The sequence below is a fragment of the Neofelis nebulosa genome, chromosome 7 (genome assembly GCF_028018385.1).
Source record: "Neofelis nebulosa isolate mNeoNeb1 chromosome 7, mNeoNeb1.pri, whole genome shotgun sequence".
Lineage (NCBI taxonomy): Eukaryota > Metazoa > Chordata > Mammalia > Carnivora > Felidae > Neofelis > Neofelis nebulosa.
In genome coordinates, this window is record NC_080788.1 from 6,918,694 (window position 1) to 6,944,608 (window position 25,915).

General features: G+C 50.0%; 1 protein-coding gene across 2 annotated transcripts in view; it reads right to left on the minus strand.

The window, feature by feature from the left end:
* ABHD2 (abhydrolase domain containing 2, acylglycerol lipase) overlaps positions 1–25,915 on the minus strand; it is a 103,299-nt gene that overhangs the window by 2,472 nt on the left and 74,912 nt on the right. For both annotated transcript variants that reach the window (XM_058736613.1, XM_058736614.1), the window contains exons 6-10: positions 18,862–19,045; positions 8,460–8,552; positions 5,058–5,168; positions 2,950–3,019; positions 1,378–1,462 (exon numbers count right to left, since the gene is read on the minus strand). In XM_058736613.1, coding sequence (XP_058592596.1) covers positions 1,378–1,462; positions 2,950–3,019; positions 5,058–5,168; positions 8,460–8,552; positions 18,862–19,045 — 543 coding nt within the window. The remainder of the gene's footprint in view (positions 1–1,377; positions 1,463–2,949; positions 3,020–5,057; positions 5,169–8,459; positions 8,553–18,861; positions 19,046–25,915) is intronic.

Consider the following 25,915-nt stretch of genomic DNA (forward strand, 5'->3'; position numbering starts at 1 on the left):
CAGCCATGTGTGGCCAGGGACCACAGAAAAATGTCTTCCCAGGGGACCGACTGGCAGGGGCCCGGCTGTTCCAGGCCTTGGAGCCACCTCCTGGGGCGCACAGTTCTGGCTCTGCGGGACTCTCTTGCGGGGTGACCCTCCCTTCTTCCTTTTCAGTTGCTATTTCATAGATTCTGCGTGGCAGCATGAGAGCTACTGGTGTTACTCTGGACACCGGAAGGAAACGGCACGGCCGCTTTCTCTGTTGCACGCTGCTCACTGGGCTGCTTTTGTGCAGGGAGCCTACGGCTTGACAGCGGGTTGAGGACGGGCGGCTTTATCACCTCACACACCTGTATCACACACAACATCCACTCCGAGCAGGGCACGGGGCTCCACCCGCTGTGGCTTTTACTCCCCTGGCCTGGAGTTCGAGCCAGAAGGGCCCCTGCTCTGCTTAATATAGGATATTTACAAGAGAAACGTGGTCGCGGAGAGCTACAGAGGGCAGGAGAATGGGTCCCGGGGAGCTGAATTGCAGTGCAAGTGGTCTTGGGATTTCCAAGTGTTTCCTTCTGTTGCTACATGCTCGCTCGCTCTCTCTCTCTCTCTTGTTTCTCCCTCAGCCCCTCTCTAGCGTGGGGTGAGACCGAGCCGGCCTGAAACACAGCGGCATTCCCATGAGCAACGTTCTTTGCTTTTTCAGTTGCTTATATTTTTATCCTCAAAGCAGAGGGAGAGGCTGTCAGAAGAGGCAGCAGAATTGGCTTTTTTGTTCTGCTTTTCATGTCAGGTTTTTAAAAATTTTGTTTAATGTTTATTTATTTTGAGAGAGAGAGAGAGAGAGAGAGAGAGAGAGAGAGAGAGAGAGAGAGAGAGAGAGAGCATGAGCAGGGGAGGGGCAGAGAGAGAGGGAGACACAGAATCTGAAGCAGGCTCCAGGCTCTGAGCTGCCAGCACAGAGCCGGATGCGGGGGTCAAACCCGTGAACTGTGAGATCGTGACCTGCGTCGAAGTCAGAAGCTTAACCGACTGAGCCACCCAGGTGCCCCTCGTGTCATGTTTAAGTTGAAATATCTCTTTAAATCAAACTCTCCAATTTAATGGAACCATAAACCCTGAAACAATAATTTCACAGAACACTGGGGAACTCCCCCAAACCCCTCTTGGCTATGGATATAAATGACGGTCGTCTCTGGCACCAAGAGAGAACACAAGGCTCTGCCCAGGGCTCATCACAGCCCCAGTACTATCAAGGCAGGCTGAACGAGAACCCCGCCACGGGATGTCCTTCCCCACAGAAGCCGACCTACAAGAGGTGACGGCAGTATGAAGGTGACAGAGTTTGCCATGGCAACGTGCTGAATGGCCAAGGGGGCAGCAGGAAGGAACACTTACCTGAAAGAGATTTTGGAATGGTTAGGAGGCTTTCATGCACCAAGGGGTCATCAGCTGCGTTGACCAGCATGAGAGGCACATAAATCTGCAACAGGAAAATAAAGGAGAAATAAATGATCGATTCCCTTTCTTAGACCCCCCTCTCCCCCCGAGTCAAGGCTCAAATTCAACTACCGGACATGCCTTTGAAGCAAAGGGAAGCGGGTTCCTGTTCAGTCCACTGCACAAGTGGATTAAGGCTGCCTGTGTTCCCTGGCGGTGGCATGAACCGTAACTGCAATCTGATGGCGGGCTGGCAGGTGTCCTAGGGGACCCATGTGTTCTGATGGAGCCTGGGCAGGTGCTCAATGGGGCTCACTGGCAAAATCTTTCTGATGAGACTCCCAGTATTTCAGGTTAGCCCACCTTTCAGAAAAGTGACCCTACAGAGAGTGATGCACACATTCATTCCATTTATACTGTGGGGAGGACAAATGGAGGGTGCTCCCTTCCAGACAAGGGAGATTTTCTAGGGGAATCTGAAGGGGAAAACCAAGAGTAGGCTGGTGGATATTGGGAAGCTCTTAGTGGGGTTGCGTTCAACATCCATTGTAGTAAAATAGCCTTTTTCATTTTCGGGGAGAAGGGCTGAGGGGCACTCAGACGCTATGGACAGCCGCGCCCGGGCAGCATAGAGACTGGCTTTGCCAACCTGGCGCTCTCAAACACTGGTCTAGACAGCTCAACGGTTCTGTAGCGGCTTCAATGAAGGCACCCAGAGCCTGGGGGATGATGCTAAACCAGGAGGGGTGACCGATGTGACAGACGGCAGGACCTCAATTCACAATTACGTGCTTCAGCTGGGTGAGTAGGGGGCCGAGCCACCAGGTGGACATTGACAGGGCTAAATGGGAAGTCCTGCGCTTGAGGGAAAGGAGCAATTGTACAAAGAATGAGGAGAGACTGGTTTGGTGGTGGTGCAGGTGAAAACAGAGGGCGCTGATGAGTGGCCACAAACTTAATTTAATCCACATAAAGTTTATGGCAGCTGCCAGAAACTGCATTAATAGAAACCTGCCCATCTTGCCAGCAGACCTGTTCCTCATCGTTCTGATACAGAAATACATCTCTTTTCCTCTGGGCTCACCAGATCATGGCAGGAACTTGGAGGTTTAGTCCTAGCTGCCACACTAACAAAATGCACAATGGCAAAAAAAAAAAAAAAAAAAAAAAAAAAGTCCAGAATTGTAAGAAATCTACACAGATCTATGAACGACCATGGCAGGAACCAGGCAAGATTACACTGTCAAAGAAGACTAAAAAAAAAAAAAGGGTGTTGCAGTAATTTTAAGGGCTTTAACACGGACACAGGAGCAGACTGGTCCCGCTCTGCACCTAGGGGCAGCTCTGGGATTAATTTACGGAGGCCCCAGAGGGCCAGAGTTTGGTTCACAAACAAAGCCCAAGTCAACAGCTACCGCGGTTCGAGCCTGAGGAGGTTGGGGAGCATGCTTGTTGCACGGGGTGTGAAGTTGGGGGGAAGTGATGCTACTTCTGAGCTGCTGCTACCTCTGAGTCCGTGCTGTCACTCACCCTGTGCAGGTACCGCATGCAGCTCTCCTCCTCATAATATTCCTTCAGGGAGCTGTAGCCGTGGAACTTCCTGGGAAGGAGAGGACGAAGCCACACTCGTCACAAGGTCGGATGCAGAGTGGATTTTATTACTGCTCCCATCCCACGCTGACTCGTCACATCAGTTGACAGTACAGATGCACCAGCGTTAGGGGTTAGGAACTCTGGCTTTGGTATCTGGGCTCAAATCCTGACTCTGCCACTTACGCGCTCCGTGACCTCCGGCAAACTCTTTAACCTCTCTGAGCTTCTCTGTAAAATGGGAGCCAGGAACAGCACCTTCCTTAACGGCACTGAGATTTATGGCATTAAAGTGCACACCGGCACAGAAACTCAGTGTTATCTATAGTATTTATTAGCACAGGTTACACACTTCGAGTCAGTATAAAACCAGATGTCACCGCAGACGCTAGGAAAATGACATTCAAAGGCATTTACGAGAGCTCTTCTTTTCAACAAAATTCTTCCTGGCCGAGTAACCCAGACCACTGTGAATTGCAATCCAACACGTATCAGGTAATGGGCATGAGACAGAGATTCAGTTACTGATTCCGTCCACCCACGGAGCAGTAGTCAGAGATAAATTGACATTTAACCAAACCTTTGTTGGTCCAGAATGAAAGTCCTGTAGGTTTGCTGTGCCCTGCGCCCTGTTCATCCTGGGGCTCTGACACCAACGGGCCAAGTCACCCCCAGGCCAGGGGATCTCTGCAAACCTCTTTCTGATGCACATTAGGACTTCTGGTATCTGAATGGTGGTTTTGTTCTATCCTGACTGGCATCTTAAAGATATCATGCCTCCCCTGAAGATGTACATCTCCTCCACTGCCAGGCCCCATACACATCTCTGCCTGGGAAGCCTCCAGAAAGTTCAGGCTGCACTGCCAGGGTCTACTCTGCAGGGAGTGGCTGAGCGCAGACATCACCTCTGGGCCACCTGTCTGCATGCAGTCAGTCCCTTTGTGGTCCCAGAGGGCCAGGAAAGCACTCCAGGCCTCCAGTATTACTGGTGACCTTCATGAAAACTGCTACGATCCAACACCATTCAAAAGGAAGAGCTTTAGGGAGAGTTGAACACCACTCCCTCTGGGGCTTAAAAAAATTCAGACGATCAATGGGGGAGTTTAAATGTTTGGTTTCTTTCTTGTTAGTACCACAATAAAGTTGCATTTCCCATCTTCAGTGAGAGTGGGTAGAATCCATTCTCAACTTCTGAACATACCAGTGATTTTCTAGTGTCTATTTCCTTTGCATAACCGTTAACAGGCTTATTTCAAGGTTGCTTGGTGTAAGAAAGCTACTAAAATCCTGTACGGAAGATAAGCAGCCTCAGGTCAATATCTGCCTATCTACTGGGTGAACAGTGAGCTTGCTTTAGATCATGCCTGAAGGTATCAAATAAAAATGATGTTGTTTTTAAAGAGAACGATGAGGCCAGAGATCAACGTTGCCTTTTCCAGCTAAGGCTAAGCTCAATCAGAAACTATGGGTGCTAGGAAGGAAGACACTGTCAGGGTCTCAGCCTCAGGTGCCTGAAGGGAGGGGGCAGGGAAGGATAAAGGACTGAAGTGGGCAGGGTTTGTGCATTATACTCAGGAGAGACTTCACTGCCCCGAAGAAAGAGGTTCTGTTTTCTTGCAATGCACAGCCCTCTTTGTCTATTTCTTGTTTTTTACTTTGGGTAGAGACACAGATAAGTGCAAGAAATATTTCCTTCTCCTGCAAATGCAAATTACGTGGCACCTGATCCCTGCCCCAGGGTCAGAGCACGGCAGGTGGGGTAAGGGCTATGGACAACTAGGGTGTGCGCACCCCAGGTCCCCAGTTTTCAAGCCCAGTTACACCGCACAAGAATGAAGAATGAGTGGTGAGAACTTCTTGTTTTCTAAGAGCAACTAGAAATTTGGATTTTTCTGTGCAGTCTTCAGTTTTTATTAAACACGAGACATTTATTCAAAGGAAAAAAAAAGACCTTAATGCTGAAGTGGGCAGAGGAAAAGCCCTTGAGCTGGGCAATGCCAGCCTGTAGCCCCCACGTCTGGCGCCCTGCCCCCTGAGCATGGACACACCTCATCACGTTGTCATCAATCTGCATCAGGGACGTGGCTGTGTAGAGGCGGCTCAAGTCAGTGTCCTCCAGGCTCTGGGGTTTCTTAACATGGTCTCCGAAAAGAGCTTGCCTAGAATGAGACACAACAGCAAATAGAACAAAAAGCAGATGATGAACCAAATCGTGTTGTACATTTGGAACACCTTACAATTTTATTTTTCAGCTCAATAAAGCTGAAATAAACATGTAAAGGGCAGATGATAACCGTGAGCAGAGCCTGCTTCCTTTCCCCAGGGGGTCAAGCCAGGAGAGAGTATCTGACAGGGGATACAGGGCAAGTCGGAGAGAGATCCCTTCAGCCCTCAGAATGTTCCAGAGGATGAGCTTGCAATGTTGATTTTTGAATAACTGCAGAAAGATGATTGCCAAGGTCTTGTTTTCCTTTTCAGAGGCAGCTAGACAAACTAAAGAGCGTGTTTGAGCCTAGGTGAGTACTGTCACTCTTGAACAATGCGGGGGTAGGGGCGCCCGCTTCCAGCGCAGTCAAAAATCCACATATAACTTCTGACTCCCCGGACACTTAACGATTAATAGCTTACTGTTGACCGGAAGCCTTGCCAAGAACCTCAGACAAAAAAACCCCACATATTTTGTATGTTACATGTATTATGTACTTGTATTCCTACAATAACGTAAGCTAGGGAGAAGAAAATGTTATAACAAAATCATAAGAAAAAAAAAATATTTTTTTTTTAAAAATTTTTTTTTTTTTCAACGTTTTTTATTTATTTTTGGGACACAGAGAGACAGAGCATGAACGGGGGAGGGGCAGAGAGAGAGGGAGACACAGAATCGGAAACAGGCTCCAGGCTCCGAGCCATCAGCCCAGAGCCTGACGCGGGGCTCGAACTCACGGACCGCGAGATCGTGACCTGGCTGAAGTCGGACGCTTAACCGACTGCGCCACCCAGGCGCCCCAGAAAAAAAATATATTTATAGTACTGGACTATAAGAAATCCACAAGGGGTGCCTGGGTGGCTCAGTCGATTGAGCGTCCGACTTCGGCTCTGGTCATGATCTCACGGTTGGTGAGTTCAAGCCCCGCATCGGGCTTGCTGCTGTCAGCGTGGCCCCCACTTTGGATCCTCTGTCCCCCCCCCCCCCCTCTCTGCCCTTCCCCTGCTTGTGCTCTCCCCAGAGGAAATAAATGCTTAAAAATAAATAAATAACAAATCCACATGCAGGTGGACTTGTGCAGCTAACACCCGAATTGTTCAAGGATCAACTATATTATGAATCCTTCACTGAAGGGGAGGGGAGGTCTTCGGAAGGGATCTATAGTGAGTGGTGGGCGGTCAGCCAAACAGTGGGGGGCGAGGGCTCACCTTTACACTGGTGTTGACACCGCCCCTTTCTCTTTAGGAGCTGTTTCAGTCACTTAACAAGGAAGACATTGGAAAACCCATTTAGCGCTGGGGCAAATCAACTGCTCTCCGACGTGTTAGCTAAAAAGCTTACGTATACTCCGAAGAATAGTCATTTCTATCAAGAACAAGATCCATCTTGAGAAGCTGATAATAAAGGTAGAGATCAAAACACACACACTTAGACCTTCATCCCCTGCAGGGTCTCAGGCACATAGCACAAGGAGGGCTGAGTCTGCGGTCTGGCCTTCCACGTTCTGGTGTCTACTCACTACCCCTCTCAAAGAAGAGCACACTTCTTTAACATATTTCCCCAAAAAAGATTATGAGGAAGATTGTATACCTACAGTTTAGAATTCACAATTTATTATTATTATTTTTTAACATTTATTTAGTATTATCAACATTTGTTTATTTTTTTGAAAGACAGAGACAGAGCACGAGTTGGGGAGAGATAGTGAGGGAGACACAGAAATCCGAAGCAGGCTCCAGGCTCTGAGCCATCAGCACAGAACCCGACGCAGGGCTTCCACAAACCGTGAGATCATGACCTGAGTCCAAGTCAGATGCTTAACCGACTGAGCCATCCAGACACCCCTAGAACTCACAGGTTAAAGTGCCCCTAAAATTTCTAAATGTTTGGCTTTCTGTAGGAAATTGAAAAAAATGTAAATACACCTAGAGCACATTCAAAGGGTTCCCTCAATTTGTTAAGAATTACATGATGGACCTTCTGGACTGATTAATTAGTGGCAAGACTGGGCCCTGTGGCCAAACAAACGTTCCCTGGGAGGAGTCCCCTCCCATTCCAGAAGTGTGGAAGGCAGACAGAGGACCTGCACTTGGTGTCAGAGGCTTGGCTTCACCCCTTCTGGAACGTCAGCAAATCCCCAGCCCCCTGTGAACCTCAGCTGAGCCACACCTGACTCACAGCTGAGACCCAAAGACCACCAGCTGAGTGAAAACAGTTTACATCCGGTCAGCCCAGGGGACAGAAGCCTCCTTTTGTACCTCCACGCACCAGTCACAAGGGCCTAGCAGCTTGGCAGCCTGAGGGGCCTGTGAGCACCAGCCCTGCCCAGACTCCACGTGGATCCTGCCCAATCTGGGGCGCCTGGCTAGGGCAGGCCAGTACCATATTTTCTTTTAACCACTGAGATCAGTCAGATCGCCTTTCCTGGGATGGCATCAAAACCCCTCTAAAATTGCTCCGTCTGCGTCCCCGTGATGTGCCAGGCTCTGGAGGTGGGGGAGGTGGATCAAACGCAGCCCAGGCCCTCCAGTGCTTTACAGTTTAGTTCAAGACACAGGATTCACACCGGGGAAGCAACAGAAAAACAGTTCGGGGGTGAAGGAGTTGGCTTCACAGAGGAGCATGGAGACGGACCTAAAGTATGGGTAGACGTGACAGGAAGGGCATTTTCGGCGAGGCCCCGGTGGCATGGGAGAGGCCAGAGGGCGCGGGACCTCCAAGTGGCCCAGTCCGGCTAGAGGGAAGGCGGGTGCAGGGGAAGGGGGAGGGACGGTGTGACTATTAACAATAACGACGATAAAGCCATCGCCAATACCTACTGACCTGTCCCGCACGCCGGGCACCGCTCCAAGCGTGGTCAGGGGCGACCCCACCCAAGCACCGTGAGCAGGAGCGAGGCAAGACTGGCATGGGGAACACGCAGAGGCGTGCACGAGAGCAGCCTAAGGAGAAAGGTCCCCAGACCATGACAGGCCCCCTCGGGGTTGCTCTAGTTTGGGCAAGAATGGCGTAGAATGGTTCCTCGTCTTGGGTACGTGGGGAATCATGAAAAACTCGCAGAAAGCGAGTTGGCGAATTGGGTAGCTCGGGACCAGTCTGCTTCTGAGCGAGTCACAAAGCGGTCGGCAGAGAATCTGCGGCAACCCTGCCTCTCTCGTCCTCCTGGAGAACCGCGAGTTCTGGCCTTCGTGACCATGAGCTCAGAGGGGAACGGTCCCCTGAGGGGGCACGGAAGGCGACGCACCTGTGCGAGAGGATGATCTTCTTCATGTTGTCCGCCATGAGGAAGTTGTAGAAGCGCCGGCACTGGTCCCACTGCATGAAGGTCTCCTGGGCCCTGAAAGAACCACGGGGGGAGTGAGAGACCGCGCCCGGGAAGACACGCTGCAGGGAGGCCTTGCAGGGACCCGCTAGCGGCACGCGCTGGGGCCCCGAGAAGGTGCTCACGGCACCTCTCCCTGGAGGAGGAGGGCACTGGCTCCCGCCCCAGAACACGGGTCTTTGCGGGGTGGTCTCCAGCTCTCCGTAGGGGAGCCGCAGGGCTGAACGCAAGGCCCCAGCGGGGAAGCTCTCTGGGGGCACAGGCTTTGTGGGTGGCAGTCCCGACACCCCCTTGCGGCACAGTGGCCTTTCTCAGGACCTGCCAGTACTGGCCTTTGAACACGTCCATTCGGCTTCCCACCTGGCCAGACGGTTTTTCTGGCTTAGTGAAGGAGTACGTAAGGGGGGTGGGGGTGGGGGTGTGGAGAGGCACAGTGCAGGGAAAAACTTAAAAGAACTTCTCGGTCGCTGTTTGAGAGGCAAAGGGAAAGCATACAGTGGTGGGCTTTCTATTGATTAGCCTTAGAATGTTTAAGGGGCAAGGAAACGGAAGAAGACGACGGGCGACCCACCCTCCCTGGGCGCGGCTGCTGCGGCTCGTTCTGAAGTCTTTTCCCCCCTCAAGCTACTGTGCACCGGCAGCATGACTAGGTCTACCTGACATGAGGGCCACCGCCTGAGTCCCAGCAGTAAAAGGCAGGTAGTATTATCCCCACTCTAGATTAGGAGACCACCACGCACTCAGGTCAAGGGAAAGTGCGGCCTTCTCTGCGCACCTGCGCAGATTTCCTTGGCCACACGACAGGTGAGCAAACACCAGTGTGCTAATTCCCACCGCCTGGCTCGGCCCTCACTGCTCAGTGCTCTCTTCCCTGGGTGTGAACACAAACATCACCGGGTCCATGCTAACTCCCACCTTGCAGACGTCTGGGTCTCGAGGCCTGCTTCCACTCTGGGGGTGAACCCGGGTGTCACCATTCCTACGCGGGGTCCATCGGTTTCCTATCCCAGATGGCCAAAGAGGGGACGGGGTGGTTCATAGGTTTTTGTTGTTGTTTTTTTTTTTAATCCAGAAGAGTTTATAAAAGTTATTTCCCCAAGGCTGCCACCCTTCAATTTTGGAACGGCAAACATTTCCCATAATACCATGGTTAAAAAATAAGAGGTAGCGGGAGGTTAAAAGCAAGAGGGTTTGTGGCTTTAATGGTGTGTGACATGCTCATAAAACGTGGGCTGAAGTTCACATAAACCGTGGGAAAGCTAACACCGCCTTCAAAGGTCAAAAGGCCCTTCTATAAACGCACGGGGGGCTCCCCAAATGCCGCACACACAGAAAGGATAGGCCAGATCACTGTGGGTGGGACCCCGACTAAGGCAGGGATCTGGACACTTGCCTCTTAGTCTGAGCGAGGAGGAAGGAGGGAAGTCACCCAATCCATGAGGCAGAACCTGCTTCCTCCGCTGGCATCCCCTCCTCTGACCTTGGACCCAGGCTGCCCCCTCCTCAGAGAGCAGACAGTCTCATTATCCCAGCTTTCTCTTGTCTTTGTCCATTTCTTCCTTGGCTGACTTCGTAAATGCTTTGGTTAGCACGTCCTTCGTATTAGAGGGAACGCATAAGGCAGGAAGTGGGGAGGTGCTGACCGTAAACGTTAAGACTTGAACGACAGCACCGCGGAGGCTCTCTTGACTGAAGATCACAGGCACCACTCACTGAGAGGCTCTGGGGGACGCACAGGGGCCCTGGGCTTGAGGAGGACAGGGAAGAAGGATGCTGGAACCATTTCCCTCCATCAATGCTGGCTGACGCGGATTCCTAGCATCTCTGCTTTACTACTCAGCATACACAGGGGCTGTCTTTCACCACCTTTGTGTATAAAATTAAGGAACTAACACTTAATTTTATACTGGTTGAATAAAACATAATCAAGGGCAATGTGTTATAAATGCACTCATTCCATATATTTTTTAAAAGGCCTCATTTCTTCAATCCCAACAACAACAACAATATATGGAAGGAAATCCGAGAGGAGAATCTATAGACTAAAAGAAACTTACGAGACAGATCAACAAATGCCACGCATAGGCATTACATGGATCCTGATCAAACAAGCCAACTATTAAAAACCTTCTGTGAGATAATCAGGGAAATCTGAACGCTGAGTAGAAATGGGATATTAGGGAATCATTCATTTCTTGGCATGATAATAGTACTGTGGTTACATAAGAAAAAGTTCTTAGAGTCTTTCAGTGCAAACTAGTAAAGTATTTTCAGATGAAATGATATGATGCCTGGGATTTGCTTTAAAATAATCAGCTTCTGGGGTAGCAGGGTGTGCCTGAGCTGTGGAGGAACCAGAGTGGCTGTGAGCTAGGCATTGCTTAAGTGGGTGATGGGCACCTGGGAATTCAATATCTTACTCTTTTTACTTTATATGTGCCTAAAATTTTCCATCATAATGAAGGAGGAAGAAGAAAAAGAAAGAAAATAGACAATTATTTTAGATTAGGAGCTACTGAAAATTATTTGCCCTGCTGAGGAGATCAAAGTTCAAAGAGATACAGAGAAAAGTCAAAGTTAGTCTTAACCGGGTAACTGTGAGCCTCAACAATCATTCTCAGGGACGGCAAAGAGACCGGTGGGTCGTGTGGAGCACAGCGCAGTTCCCATTGAGGCCAAACTCCCATTTTGCTGCCTTGTTTTTGCAGCGAGAGGAGGCAGGAGGCAGGAGCAGGCTGGTGTGGCAGATGGGCCGGGGGCCTTGGGGCGGGCGGCGGCATGAAGGTCTCACGAGACGTCCAGGCCACCCGGCTGGTGAGAGTCGGAGCAGGGACCTGAATACCGCCCATCCGACCCCACCACATAGGTCACCAGACTCTGCAAAACCACTTCACCTCACCAAGCCTCATCTGACAGATCAGGGGGTTGAAGGAGAGAATCCATTTCATACTGATTGCTCTATGGCTGAGGTAGCTAGACAGCTTTATCACAGGCCCGACAGAGGACTTTAGTGGTGTTTCGCTGCTCCTGTTAATGGTGGATGTGGTGAGTGGAGAGCTGGCCAGCTGGTGGTGGTAAGGGGTCTGGATTCTGGCCCTGGTTGAGGAGACCTGGGGGGCGGGCTGGCTCCTGAGAAAGACGCGGCGTGTGTCTCCTAAGGACGGGACAGACGTGTGCCTGGAAACCAAGGTGAATGGATCAGGAGGGGAGAGAACACTCAGCTGAAACCCTGAAAACATGGCGGACTGACTGCCAGCAAATGGCGAAGGACAGGGAAGGACAGACTGTTGCGGTCTTGGGTAGTGACAGGCCCCCGGGCGGGCCACACACACAGGGTGAACAAAACTCAGAGGAGAGCAAGCAAGATTTCACAGGCATCAGCAGGACTTGCTGACATGGGACCAGGACTGGAAGGAATCCTGTGGAGGCCCCTGGGTGGCTATGAGGGAAACTTCCAGCAAGAGAAGCAGAAGAGTGCTCTTCGCAAGAAAACACATTCCTGGGTTGAGCCCAAGGTCCAAGGTGGAAAAATATGAACAGAACATTTGGGTGACATCTGGCAGACGTTGTTTGAAGCAAGCCACAAATTGGGCACCAGAGACAGGGGACTTCGGCTCTCCAGACAACGAATGAACCCCTTTAGTTGTCCAAACAGCAGAACCTCTGCGTTCTTCTTTTAAAAATATTTGTTATTTTTAAGAGGGAGAGAGGGAGAGAGAGAATCTCAAGCAGGTTCTGTGCTGTCAGTGCAGAGCCTGACACGGGGCTTGACCCTGTGAACCATGAGATCATGACCTGAGCCGAAACCAAGAGTTGGGTGCTCAACTGACTGAGCCACCCTGGCGCCTCCAAACCTCCATGTTCTTGGCTTGTCTCTAGATGGCTACGTTCTCTACGAGAGAGAGGGGACAGCAGGATGGGCTCCCTGGGCTGAGCCACCAGGAGAGTCTGGCCAACAAGGGCACAAGAGAGATGTGTCATAATGAACAGTCAGGAGAAGGCTCTGAATCCTCCAGGAAGGCAGGTTTCATCCACTTCAGAAAGAACCAGGATGACTCTGCCAGGGCTGATGCCTCCCGAGAGTCACAAAGCTATTCTGCCATCGAGACTGCAAATGAGAAGCAGAGTACCTCCCAAAGCAGCATGCTTCACCGGGACACGTGTGGATTTTGAAAGAACTTCATCCGTCCATCTGTCTACCTACCTTTTATCAAAACAAATAAAGTTCTTTTAAAATGCCTTTGTCTCTGATCAATGTAATGTTAAATAATAAGATATTTTCTGCACTGCTTTCCCAGCCACCTGCTGGTGAGCGGTTTCTACTGGAACAGTTATGAGAGTTTTAAAAGGTGTTGTGGGTGGGGTGCCTGCTCAGTCGGTTAAGCATCCGACGGCGGCTCAAGTCATGATCTCGTGGTTTGTGCGTTTGAGCCCCGCGTCCGGCTCTGGGCTGACAGCTCAGAGCCTGGAGCCTGCTTTGGATTCTGTGTTTCCCTTTCTCTCTGTCCTTCCCTCCCTCATGCTCTCTATTCTCTGTCTCTCAAAAATAAGCAAACATTAAAAAAATATTTAAAAAATAAAAATAAAAGGTTGTGGGAGAAGACGGATTTTTAGATCACTTAGAAGAGGATCCAAAGGAAACAGGCATCCACAGTCACGTTCAGGGCAATCCACCGGGGCAGGGAGGAGCAGAGCCAAGCACTTCACGCTACTGGGGGGCTCTGCTCAGAGAAAGCTCAACCTCCCAACTCAGAGTTTCAAAACGAGTGGACTAAGCACTGATTAAAAGGAACTGAAATCGGAAGAGAATGAGATGGGGAAAGCACGCACCTAACACCCAAAGGAATTCAAGTCTCCCGGCTCAAGTAAATTATATCTCAGAGTGCTGAGACCCTGCGAGGGCGGCCAAACATCTTTTCTGTGGTCTTCGAGAAAACATGAAGGATGAGAATGAGACGCAGGTTCTGTGAACCTGGGCACGCGTGACCCTAACATTCCAAAAAGGGACAACAAGGCAGGCTACAAAAGAAGACATGGACGTAGGCAATATTACAACATACCTTGAACGTAATGTGCTAAAGAAACTTTAAAATCAAACCATGTTAAGCATCTCCTGGCATGTTATCACACCAGTGTAAGAAAAGTGTTTTTCTCTGGGGAAGGGAGTTTCTCTTCCAAGTTTTGCCCATCTACAATCTTTTTTTTTTTTTTCTTTTTAAAAATTTAATCGTGGTGGTAAAAAAAACACATACCATAAAATTTACCTCCTTAACCATTTTTAAGTACACAGTCCAGTAGTGTTAAGCATATTCACAGTGATGTGTCATAAATCTCCAGAATTTTTCCGTCTTGTGAATCTGGAAGTTTATATCCGTTAAACTAGGACTTCCCATTTCCACCATTCTACTTATTTTTATGTAGTTGCGCTCCTCATTACTTTTTTCATGTTTATTTACTTATTTTTGAGACACACAGTGAGAGGGAGAGAGAGGGAGAGGGGGAGGGGCAGAGAGAGACTGGGAGAGAGAGAATCCCAAGCAGGCTCCACACTGTCAGCACAGAACCCGATGTAGCCTCACTACTTTAAATATACACGTTCTCGGGGCGCCTGGGTGGCTCAGTCGGTTAAGCGTCCGACTTCGGCTCAGGTCATGATCTCACGGTCAGTGAGTTCAAGCCCCGCGTCAGGCTCTGTGCTGACAGCTCAGAGCCTGGAGCCTGCTTCAGATTCTGTGTCTCCCTCTCTCTCTGACCCTCCCCCGTTCATGCTCTGTCTCTCTCTGTCTCAAAAGTAAATAAACATTAAAAAAAATTTTTTTTAAATATACACATTCTTTTATGTTACACATTTTCTTGATTTTTAAATGTAAAATCTCCCTTGTTTTCCACTGTGATTTGTGGATAATATTTTATGACTATCCCTCCTGCTGGACAGGTGCCGGTTATCTCTAGCTTGGCCCTGCAAGACAGTCATACTGTCCTGGGGGCAAAACCAAACAGCCTTGAACAGCATGGTCTCTGGGAGGAAGGACGGTGGAGCGTCTGGTCCGGAGAGACCCAGGCAAGAGGGCTTCTGGCCGGCAGCTGGTTCGGGGGACAGGGCTGACCTGCGGAGAGGTCATCACCTCTAGCTAGTTTAGCTTGAGAGTGCAAGCGAAAGAAAACCATCTCTGCACTGGGACGTGGGCCCAGAATCCTTCATTCCAGCCAGTGGGGCTTTGGGGCAGGGTGGGGCACGGAGCTCAGACAAGGGTAGGGACTGCCAGTCCCCTCTCTGCCTCATCAGACTATTTGCCCTGAGGATGTCCTTTTATAGGAACGGGATTACTACATGAAAGGGTCTGTCACTCTCATTTTTCTGAGAGGAAAGAATTAGCAATAAAGAATAAACAAAAACCCCTAAGACACTAAGGGCAAGCCATCTGGTCAGCTTCACACCCCAGTGGTGGAAAAGCCAAGCATTCTTCCAGGCTGGAGTTCTGCCCACAGAGCTTCGTCTAAACTTAGCAGTTTCTCCCCCCATGCTTGGCTCTGATGCAAAATTACTGATTGTTAAAACCGGCATACAGTTCTTGCACTATAAACACAGATCCGATGAAGGGACAAGTCTATAGAGGGACTTTATGAATGACAGCCCTTGCTTTTGTCATAGACGCAGCCATAGTCTGGGGTTTGCCCACACAGAGCAAACGAGAGAATATATACGCCATTTGGCTGGAAAGTGATGTCTGGTGTTCTCTGCGGCAGGGAAGCTTGCGGAAAGCACCGTGCTGAGACCCAGCGGTGCTCACACGCTCCCCCAGCCAGGAGCCGACCGACACGGAGACCTGGGAACTTGTCTGTTGTCCTTTAAGGGCACCCCCCCCCCCCAGACCCTGTACCTACCCTCACCTCCTTCCAAGAGCCCTCCCCTCTGGCCTCCTCGCTTGACTGGGGAATTCCTGGGCACCCAGATGCCTAGTGTGGAATCTATTAGTGACGCGTATCGGTTGGTTTGCTGCTTTGTAAATATCCTTCTACTGTTGAGAACTGCCGTGAGGTCCTCAGACACAGGCTGTCTCTCATCCCCCAACTGTAATGACACGCTTGGATTCGAATCATATTATTACCGGCAGATTCTGCAATGCCAGATTGTTGAGGGCTCCCTTAGGAATGAAGACACGATTTGACCAGCCCCCCCGAAAGGCTTTCCTTCCCTTTTCTTTAAGCTCCATGAGGGCAGGAAATTTTTCCGCCTTGTTCCCGGCTGTGTCCCTGTTACCTAGAAGGGTGTCTTGGCCGAAGGAACCAAACGAATCAAGGAACGAATTAACCTGCAGGTAATCTTCTGGCACTGCCACTCCTGGCCGATCGCCACTCACTGCACGAACTTAGAATCAAGAGTCTTTGCAGGAACGTTTCAAATGATTAATTCAACCAGAGTTGCGCTGAGTCTGACCGCACACGTTTCCGGGACTGGCTGGCAGCTGCTTGTGCTGAGGGAACTATGCGAAGTCTACGAGACGGCAGGCATTTCGGGTTCTTGTATCCTGCTCTCGGGTGGTTCGGCACATCCTAGATGAGCTTCTCTGGCGGCAGCTAGGCTTTGCGAACTACGGCAAGCGGGCACGGCTGCTGGCCTGGGGTTGGCTCTGGCTACGGGGCTGGTGCGCTACTGGGGTGAGAAGCCAGCGGGAGGGGATGGGTCACTGGCAAGCGGTTCTCTAGGCTCAACTAGGAGAGATTTACCGGCAGCACGGACTCCCGTGGGGCCCCGGCAGAGGCAGACGAGCCCTCCCTGCTCCACCTCGGCGTAAAGGAAGCATGGCTGCCATCGTCCCAGTGCCGCAAAGGCTCATCGCCCTCAAGCCTTGGCAGGAAAAAAAGGTGACACTGGTTTTGAGTAAGGCACTGTCCTTCGGGGAGTAGACCTCATTAAAATGTTGAGGGCACCCGAGCCCAGGGCGGCGCCCGCACACACAGGGCGATGGGGTCCCCCTGACCTGCCACCACTTCCAGTGTGTACGTAGGGCCACAGGATCGTGGCCCTAGTGCGGGTTCTCTGTGCTCCCGAGGATGAAGTTGCCTCTTTGTCTCCTTACTGTACGAGGTTGATGTGATAATGAGTAAGTATGAGTGTGACGATCTCTGAGGTCTCAAAGGAAGGTGGTGTAGACTGTCTGCAAAATGTACGGCACCTCACAGAGTCTAAACTTAGCAGATTTTAAGCTCCCTTCGCGAGAGGGCAAACCCCTTAGTTCACCAACCGCACGGAGCAGATGCTCTTGCCAACAGCAGATGGCGCTGCTGCAGCAAAAGGAAAAGAAGCTGCGGTCGTTTAAGATCTTGTGTCTTGGTGGAAAAAAAAAAAAAAAGAAAAAAAGAAAACAAACTTGTCCTACATCCTCCTCCCACTTATCAAATGCTGTGCTCTCCTGGACGCAAAGTCCGTGCTCAGAGCACTGGGTTTAGGAAGGGACTCTGGTGATTCCAATCTTACAGGTGATAGAAGGCTTGCTGAAAACCGGACCATTTGTCAGGCAAGAGCAGGCAGGGTCCTCGTGTCAGGACCCGTTCCCCTGAATCCTGTGGTAGGGACCTTACCCTCTCAGCGACTTGGTTAACTCCGGTTACATAACAGCTATGAATTGGGAACTGGATATTTCTAGCCAAGATCAAGGGACGTGTCCTTTCAGCTGGCTCTCCGGAGCACAGAGGGCAGTGAAGGGGAGGATTCCCGGCAGGAGGATGAGGGGTATCTAGTATCATCACTTCGGCCCATGATACTAGAGCTGGAGGGGCCGCTGAGGTCCCCAGGCCCAGTGGCTGCTAAATGTGGCTAAATATCAGAAGTCACTCGTGGAATGTGTCCAAATGCAGATTCCTGGCCTCATGCCCCAGATTCTAGAGCCCAAATCTCCAGGGCTGGGACCCAAGAAACTGGATATATTTCTAACATGGTCCCCCGAGGGGTTCTTAACGCAGTGAAACTGTCACCAGTTCAGTTCACCAGACTGGTCTTTGTGACCCACTAGCGTTACCTTCTTGTCCCACCATGAACGATGGTCATTACTGGTCACTGATGGACTCTCTACGTCCCTGCCCTGCATACGTGTGCACTCCTCTGACCCTCACAGCGGCGCTACGAGGTAGGTACAATTTATTAGTATTGTCTCCCCACTGTGCAGGCGAGGAAAACTAGAACCCAGGCCTCGGCCCTAGAACTCAGGAACGGTTCCGTCAGGGATGTTTTTCAAGTCTTCTTTCGGGCCCATTTAAATCCTCCTTTTTGGCCAGCTTTACGCCTCACGGGCAGAGGCTGAATTCTAGGCTTGCATTTGCCCTTTGGCTGTGCCGGCTTCAAATTCCAGTTAATATGTATCTTTGGAAACAACAGAGCCTCTATCCATCAGCAAATGCTGAAACAGGTTTAAGCAGCATTTTGAGAGATAACGGGAGGCCAAAAGGAAGGAATCATTTGTTAACTATAAGGACTGTTTGGTATTAGGTCGGATCAATGACGGAGACTTTTTTTACTTTCTTGTGCAATACAGAATTTCCTCAAGAGATCTTTAATAATTGGTCATACCCATGCATTATACAAGAGCCATTATCATGAAGAGTGAGTACGGGAAAAATGTGGATGCATTTGAAGAGTCTGGAGAAGTGTGCGTGAATGAATGAGCGTGTGTGTCTGCTGGCTCTCGGGAGATCTGGGGCAGCACTGGTCTTGAGGGGGAGTCAGAGCAGATGATAATGCGCTCCTAGGGCTCGTCCTGCGGGGCTCTGTGGGCAGGAGACTAAGGGGTAAGATAAACCTTTATCTAGCAGGTCATCTCCCTTGTGGTGATGTCTGGGATGCCTAACGGAGACTAGTATTTGAAGGTGAGGGCACAGATTCCACCGTTTCTACAGATCCTTCCCCATGTCTTTCGAGACTCAACTCTTCTGTAGGCAGGAGGGATCTGGGGTCATAAGACCCAGCTCCCAGATTCTGGGTTACCCGTCTCGTGTTCTTTGGTAAACCCACAGTTCTTACAAAACTCCTGCAGCACGAACAGATAAAATCACCTCGCAGAGACTCCACAGGGAAACCGCGGCCTATTCAGTTACAGATCTGATCGCCGAGCACAGCTGCGGATCGGGCTTAAGGAGTCTGGTAAGACAACTCCCATGTATGATGTGGAAGCAAACCAAGGTGCCTCCAAGGCCCAGACACCTCCACGGTCCCTCTGGTCTTCCCAGACCGGCGCTGGAGCACTGACTGGGGCACCTCAACGAGCGGAGCGCAAACCAAAGACCCCGATGGGGGAGAGAGGCAGGAGCAGGCGGGGAGGCCACTCACCTCAGCGCGCTGTACCCCTGGCACACGCTGACACAGCACAGGACCTTCTCTTGGTTGGCCTGAGTCTCCCCCAGGTATTTACACACGATGTTGCCGCCCAGGCTGAAGCCCACGACGACCAGCTGGGTCTGGGGATAGGTCTTCTTGATGTAGTTTACCATGGCTCCAAATTCCCAGGTGCAGCCTGTGGGCAGAGAGGGAAGGCCACTCCATCACTGTAGGCGCAACAAAGACTGGAAAAAACGTGAGCTGGAGGGTTACTAAATGGGTGCTAAGATAGTAACAGAGAGAGCGGGGTGTGTGTGTGTGTGTGTGTGTGTGTGTGTGTTCAGAGAGAGAGAGAGAGAGAGAGAGAGAGAGACAGATATACAGACAGACAATTCTCTTGGGCTACCTGGAGAGAAGTTTCCAGACGCTCCTCAGTAGGGAGGAGACGCGGTCTTAGTAGGGCCCATGAGGAGAGGTATAGACAGATGTATTCAACAGATGTGCAATGCTCTTTGAAGGTGGGTTGTGGAAAAACCTTCTAGATGCACATGGAAATCAAAACAGATATTCATGGGGCACCTAGGTGGCTCAGTCGGTTGGGCGTCCAACTCTTGATTTCAGCTCAGGTCTTGATCCCAGGGTCGTGGGACCAAGCCCTGCGTCGGGGTCCGTGCTCAGCATGGAACCTGCTTAAGATTCTCTCTCCCTCTCCCTCTGCCCCTCCACCACTCGTACTCTCTCTCTCAAAAGTAGAAATAAATAATAATAAATAACATAAATAAAACAGGTAGGTATTCAGGGCGTGCGTGAGCACATTTGTTCGCACACAGACATACACGAAAGCAAGAGCAAAACCCTTTGGGATTAGCTTCTCAGGCTCCAAAACACGACTCTATACCCATGTGTACAATGACTCATGGTGTTAAGAAAAGTACCAAGTGTATGTTATTACAGGATCTTCTTGTCAGCGTGGGGGAAGGACGGAAAGACAAATTCAGTCCAGCGGGACGGCCAGGATGCTCTATAGAATAAGGATAAAATGTTTTTGGTGACGTAAGGACAGAGTGCCGAGGGAGACGGACGCATTCAGAAGGACACAGAGGAGACCTCTGCACGGAGGCGGCCTTGTTTGCCCAGGAGGGATGGTCTCAGCTGGCTCCACGGGGAAGCCTGCGAAGAGGAGGGTAGTGCCCTACGTGGGTGAAGGGGTTTGTCACATCCTTCTAAGACCCAGCCCCAGGCTCTTCAGGGAGCCGACTTAAAATGAAACCTAACAGGGAAAGAGGGATGTTGGCAAGACGCGTGCACACGACACATGGCGTGAGGAGACCGTGGATTTATAACGGAAACACGGGGCGCCTGGGGGGCTCTGTCGCTTAAGCATCTGACTCTTGGTTTCGGCTCAGGTCATGATCTGACAGTTCGTGAGTTCGAGCCCCACCCTGGGCTCTGTGCTGACAGTGTGGACCCTGCTTGGGACTCTCTCTCTCCCTCTCTCTCTCTCTCTGCCCCTCCCCTGCTGGCTTGTGTTCTGTCTCAGAATAAATAAATAAACTAAAAAAAAATTTATAATGGAAACACGAGCGGTTGACCTCGGCACCAGCTCAGAGGTTTTGACACCCCTAATGAGGGCTGAACAGCTTCTTCCCTAACCAGCAGGCCGTGGGCCAAGCGCCTCTCACAGCTTCTTCTCACAGAGGGATGCGGCCCAAGCCAGTCCAGCACAGCCCGTGCAGGGGTTCTCAAACTACGATGTGTATAGAATCGCCTGGTGAGAGAGGCTGTTAGGAATGGGCATCCATGGGCTTCGCCCCCAGAGAAGCTGACTCAGTAAAATGAGGGCCAGGCCCAGGAACCGGCATTAACATTTTTTCGGAATAGGTAAAACATGCACCTGGAACAAAATTTAAATAGCGTTAGAGATGTGGTCACAGGTAACTTCTAATATTCTCTTTAAAAATATCAGTGGTAACATACAGATTATTTAGTAACCTTGTGTACTTTGTGTTTCTTTTTTTAAACAATAGATATGTCTTGAAAACCACTGTTTAACAATACACAGAAAGCCGCCCTAATTTTTTTTTAAGTAATCTCTGCACCCAACATGGGGCTCACACTCATGATCCCAAGATCAAGAGTCAGACGCTCCACTGACTGAGTCAGCCAGGAGCCCCTGCCCTATTCTTTGTTATTTTTATTTAATGAGGCATAACATAATACTCAGGAAAGTGCACAATGAATTTATACATGCTTACACCCACGTAAACATTGCCCAAACCATTTCAGCCATTGTTTAAATTACTTTAAACAAGGGGCGCCTGGGTGGCTCAGTCGGTTGAGCATCCGGCTTCGGCTCAGGTCATAATCTCACCGTTCGTGAGTTCGAGTCCCGCGTCAGGCTCTGTGCTGACAGCTCGGAGCCTGGAGCCTGCTTCGGATTCTGTGTCTCCCTCTCTCTCTGCCCTTCCGCCATTCACATGCTGTCTCTGTGTCTCTCAAAAATGAATAAACATTAAAAAAAAAAATTTTTTTTTTTAAATTACTTTAAACAAGTAATTGTAACTTAAGACTTGAAAAGGCCAATCTAGGTTTCTAGATTTTCTCCAAAGCTTCGATGTGATGGCGTCGATCTGATGGCACATTAGAATCACCCAGGGATCTTGTAAAACAACACCAATGCTTGGGTCCTCCCCAGACTAGTTAAATCAGAGTATCTGGGGGTGGGACCCGGGCATGGGAGGTCTCGCACAAGATCTGTAGGTGCTTCCCAAGTGCAGCTGGGGCTGAGAACCACTGATATAAGGGACAAGGACCTCCGTGGCTCAGGCAAATATGAAAAAGCAGATTTAAAAAAATTTTTTTTTTTTTTAATGTTTATTTAGTTTTGAGACAGAGAGAGACACAGCATGAACAGGGAAGGGGCAGAGAGAGAGGGAGACACAGAATGTGAAGCAGGCTCCAGGCTCTGAGCTGTCAGCACAGAGCCCGACGCAGGGCTCGAACTCACGAACGGTGAGATCATGACCTGAGCCGAAGTCGGACGCTTAACCGACTGAGCCACCCAGGCGTCCCCGAAAAAGCAGATTTTGAAGCATACTCTCGCTCTGTCTCTGGGCCATTCCGTTTCAGACTTTCCTTTCCCTTCCACTTGCAGGAAGCAACTTTCACGTGTGGAGGCATTGCTCTGCCTTTTGGAAGCTTCTGGAAGCAGGGCTGTCGGCCTGGTAGCAGCTTTCTGCATATTTCCTCAAAGCCAGGTTTCTACAGGGGGTGAGTCTCTGCTCTACACAGCCAGGCACCTCCTCTAGGTGTGGCAAACGCCAGTCTTTAAAGCACGTATCAAGTGCTCTCTGGTAATCTTTCTTATAAAGAGTGAACCAGAAAAGCAGCATCGAGGTTAAATCACTGTGAGATTTAAGCGCTGGCGATAGCCCAGTGGTTCTCAAAGTGTTGTCCCTGGGCCAGCAGCAGCGGCATTGCAGAACTGTTCAAAATGCGACGTCTCGAGATCGTGACCTGAGCCGAAGTCGGACCCTTAACCGACTGAGCCACTCAGGTGCCCGAAAGGTTTTCATTGTTTAGAGTTTTATTTATTTATGTAATCCTGCACCCAAGGTGGGGCTCTCACTCACGACCCCGAGATCTAGGGTCACATGCTCCGCTGAGTGAGCCCGCCAGGTGCCCCCTAGGCCTGTCTATCTTTACTCAGGTTGAGACTCATTACCTGAGACCTAGAACAGATGTTCAGATGTCACTGCGGCAGTTGCAAAACTCAGATCTGTTACACTACCGAGAAACAATTGCAGCTTAATTAAATCCAAATACATCTGATGTGGACGAAGGGCCAGCCCTGCCTAACGCTGGACAAGCTGTTTGGATGTTGTGTGAAAAGCGGCCTTCTCTCCCAGGCAAGGGCAGTGTCAGCCCAGCTCCAGGCTCTGCCTTCTGGGAGGCGCCGGGCTCTCCTGGGATTTCCACCTGACGACAGTTCCCAAACATCCTCAGGGACTGGGAGCCGCTCCCCGGACTGTTCTAAGAGCTACAGGATCTGTTTTTGCATCCCAGGAGGATTTTAATGGGGTTCTATGTATTTAATCCTTGTGGGATTAGCACTGGTAACAAGATTTAGGTATCTAAGCTTGTTGAGCTTTTAAAAGACAGAACGAAACACGAGCCACTAACCTGGCCTTAGAAAGAGGAGTACCACCAGCCATCTGGGAAAGGCAACCTGCTGAGAACAAGAACGACTTTTCTTCGGTCTCGCGCCCCTGGGGAAGGACAAAGCTGAGGCCACCCGGAAGCTACTTTCACGGGAGCCATTTCCCAAGCGGCACCAGTGTGACGAAGCTGGCTCAGAGACAGGGATGCAGAGACTCAGGGCTCCTGGTGGATGGAGACTCTGAGTCACCGTCATCGTTATATTCTCCACGCCAGGCCTGGGCCTAGAACGTGGTGGGTGTGCCACAAATGACAGCACCGTAAGGAGGAGGTGTGAATCGTGTGGCACTCGAGCACACACTACCGGCCATCGTGACCATGGCGGGGACCGGCAAGAAGTACCTGAATATCTTCCCCGCTAAGTGTAATCCAAGAGAACGATCTGGTCAGGCTAACAACGTGACTCCTGGTGGGCGTTTGGGGCCAGCGGCCCCTGTCATTTCTCAGTGTTGTGAAAGCCACTGCAAAGCGGAGTCACTCGGGAGGAAAACATCTGCAGAAATTAGAGTGAGAGCCCTCTCTGCGTAGCATGGGAGCTGGCCTTGTCCTTCTCCCTGAAAGATTTTCACGAGTGAGCGCTTTTAGCTCTATTTCCGCAGGTATGTGGTATCTAAAACTATCTTTTCTGTCTGTCTGTCTTCACTTTCTGCCTGAAAGTGAAGTATCCAGATCTGATCCTGGAAGCGCAGAGCCCATCACTGCTTCTCCACAATTCTGTTCTGGGTATTTTCTACCCCCATCACGTTCCCGAACTCTGGGCCCTCGGCACCATTGCCATGCGCGGTGACTCCCGGCACATGATCTCGCCAGATGGTTTTCCAAGATGTTTGAGCCTCTGCAAATGCACCACCTTCTCTGTCACGTTCTCCCTCCACCCACCTCCTCCTCCCTCCCACCTTCCCGTGTCCTTCTGCCATGGTAACACTCAACGGTTGCAGAGGCCACACAACTCGTGGTGGTCAACCTGGAATCATGAATGTGATCCAAAACTGAGTCCCCATCAGTCAAAATGGTACCTAGGAGAAGCTTATGGAAACATCTGCACTCATGATCTAATCAAAGGTCTTCAGACAGATTGAGCAGTAAAAACACAATGGAAGTTCCTTAAAAATCACTGTCTGGGCACCTGGGTGGCTCAGTCAGTTGAGCACCTGACTCTTGATTTAGGCTCAGATCATGATCCCAGGGTCATGGGATCAAGCCCCACATTGGGCTGTGCGCTGAGCATGGAGCCTGTTTGAGATTCTCTCTCTCTCTCTCTCTCTCTCTCTCTCTCTCTCTCTCTCTCTCTCAAACCAAACCAAACCAAACCAAACCAAACCAAACCAAAGTCACTGTCTGCACCTCCTTACGACAAGATGGCTTGGAGCCTGGGTGATCTCTACAGCATGCAACAGCAGGGTGGCCGTACATCCTAGTTTGCCTGGGAGAGTCCCGGAGTTGGTCTTTTGTTCTGACATAGTCATAAGTAAGGTCTTCTTGTACTCTCAAAAGTTGGGATGCTAAATCATACGGTCACCCTAGGTACAGGACCTCCCCTGCCTTCTAAGGTTGAAATGCTGCCTTCTAAGCAAGGCAAAGTTTCCTGGCCTTACCTTGTGGTTCCAAAAGATAGTTAAAAAAAACAAAACCAGCGTCCGACTTCAGCCAGGTCGCGATCTCGCGGTCCGTGAGTTCGAGCCCCGCGTCAGGCTCTGGGCTGATGGCTCGGAGCCTGGAGCCTGTTTCCGATTCTGTGTCTCCCTCTCTCTCTGCCCCTCCCCCGTTCATGCTCTGTCTCTCTCTGTCCCAAAAATAAATAAAAAACGTTGAAAAAAAATTAAAAAAAAAAAACAAAAAACAAAAAACAAACAAACAAAAAAAACAAAAACAAAACAAAACAAAAAAAACAACCCAAGAAATCCCAGTATTAATTAAACTCAGTAGGACATTATACAACACCTTCTCCAAGCAACAGAAGACACCTCTTCTCCGCTTGATGTCTGATGCCAGAAATTCAAGGGTTTAGAAGTAAGGGAAGGGCTTGCTTCCATGTTTAAACTCATAGGGAAGGCAATTTAAATCATTTGAGACCATTTGCCGTGCCACAATGCCAGCTCCGTGTTTGGTCAGGGATGGGTACAAGTTCTCAGGAGGTTCCTGATCCTAAGGATGCAGTCACCTCACGGGGGCCAAAGTCAGGTTGTTTTTATTCCTTTCCCCTGATGCACAAGTGACTTTAAAAATCCTAAAATTTCTCTCTTATAATCAGGATCAAAGTCATGGTCCCTTTGTCACTTGGCTCAACTTCAAGAGCAATCTTGGAAACAGAGGTCACAAGAACCACACTGGATAATTATGGTTTTTAGTTCATTCCTTGGCTGGTGGACTTGATCCGGTTGTCCTTTGCTCTGACCATGAATCCTGGACGATTGGGATAAGGCACTTAGCCAAACACAGAAAGATGCAGCAAAATGCTTCCTTCTTTTATGGGTCTCCTGCATCATCACCGACAAAAATACTTATATTCCAAACAGTGTCTGGGGTAGGAAATCAATACAGTCGATAAAGAGTAAGCCAACGTGTTCACGGCTATAGTGTTTCAATTAAAGATTAGGCTCTTTAGAATAGATACACTTCAAAAAAAATCTTTAAGACTTCTATATCTTCTTGCATTTTCAAGTGTTATTTATTGATCTCACCCGCATGCCAGGGCTGTGTCCTGGGTCTGATCCTGCGAAGTATCCGGCTCAGTAAGAAATTTAAAAGACTGATAAATTGCACTCTTGCGGGTCCCACTTGTCATCCTGACAGTTTCACATTTTATTTATGGTCAGATCAGCTAATGTCAATTCATTTAATTCATCAC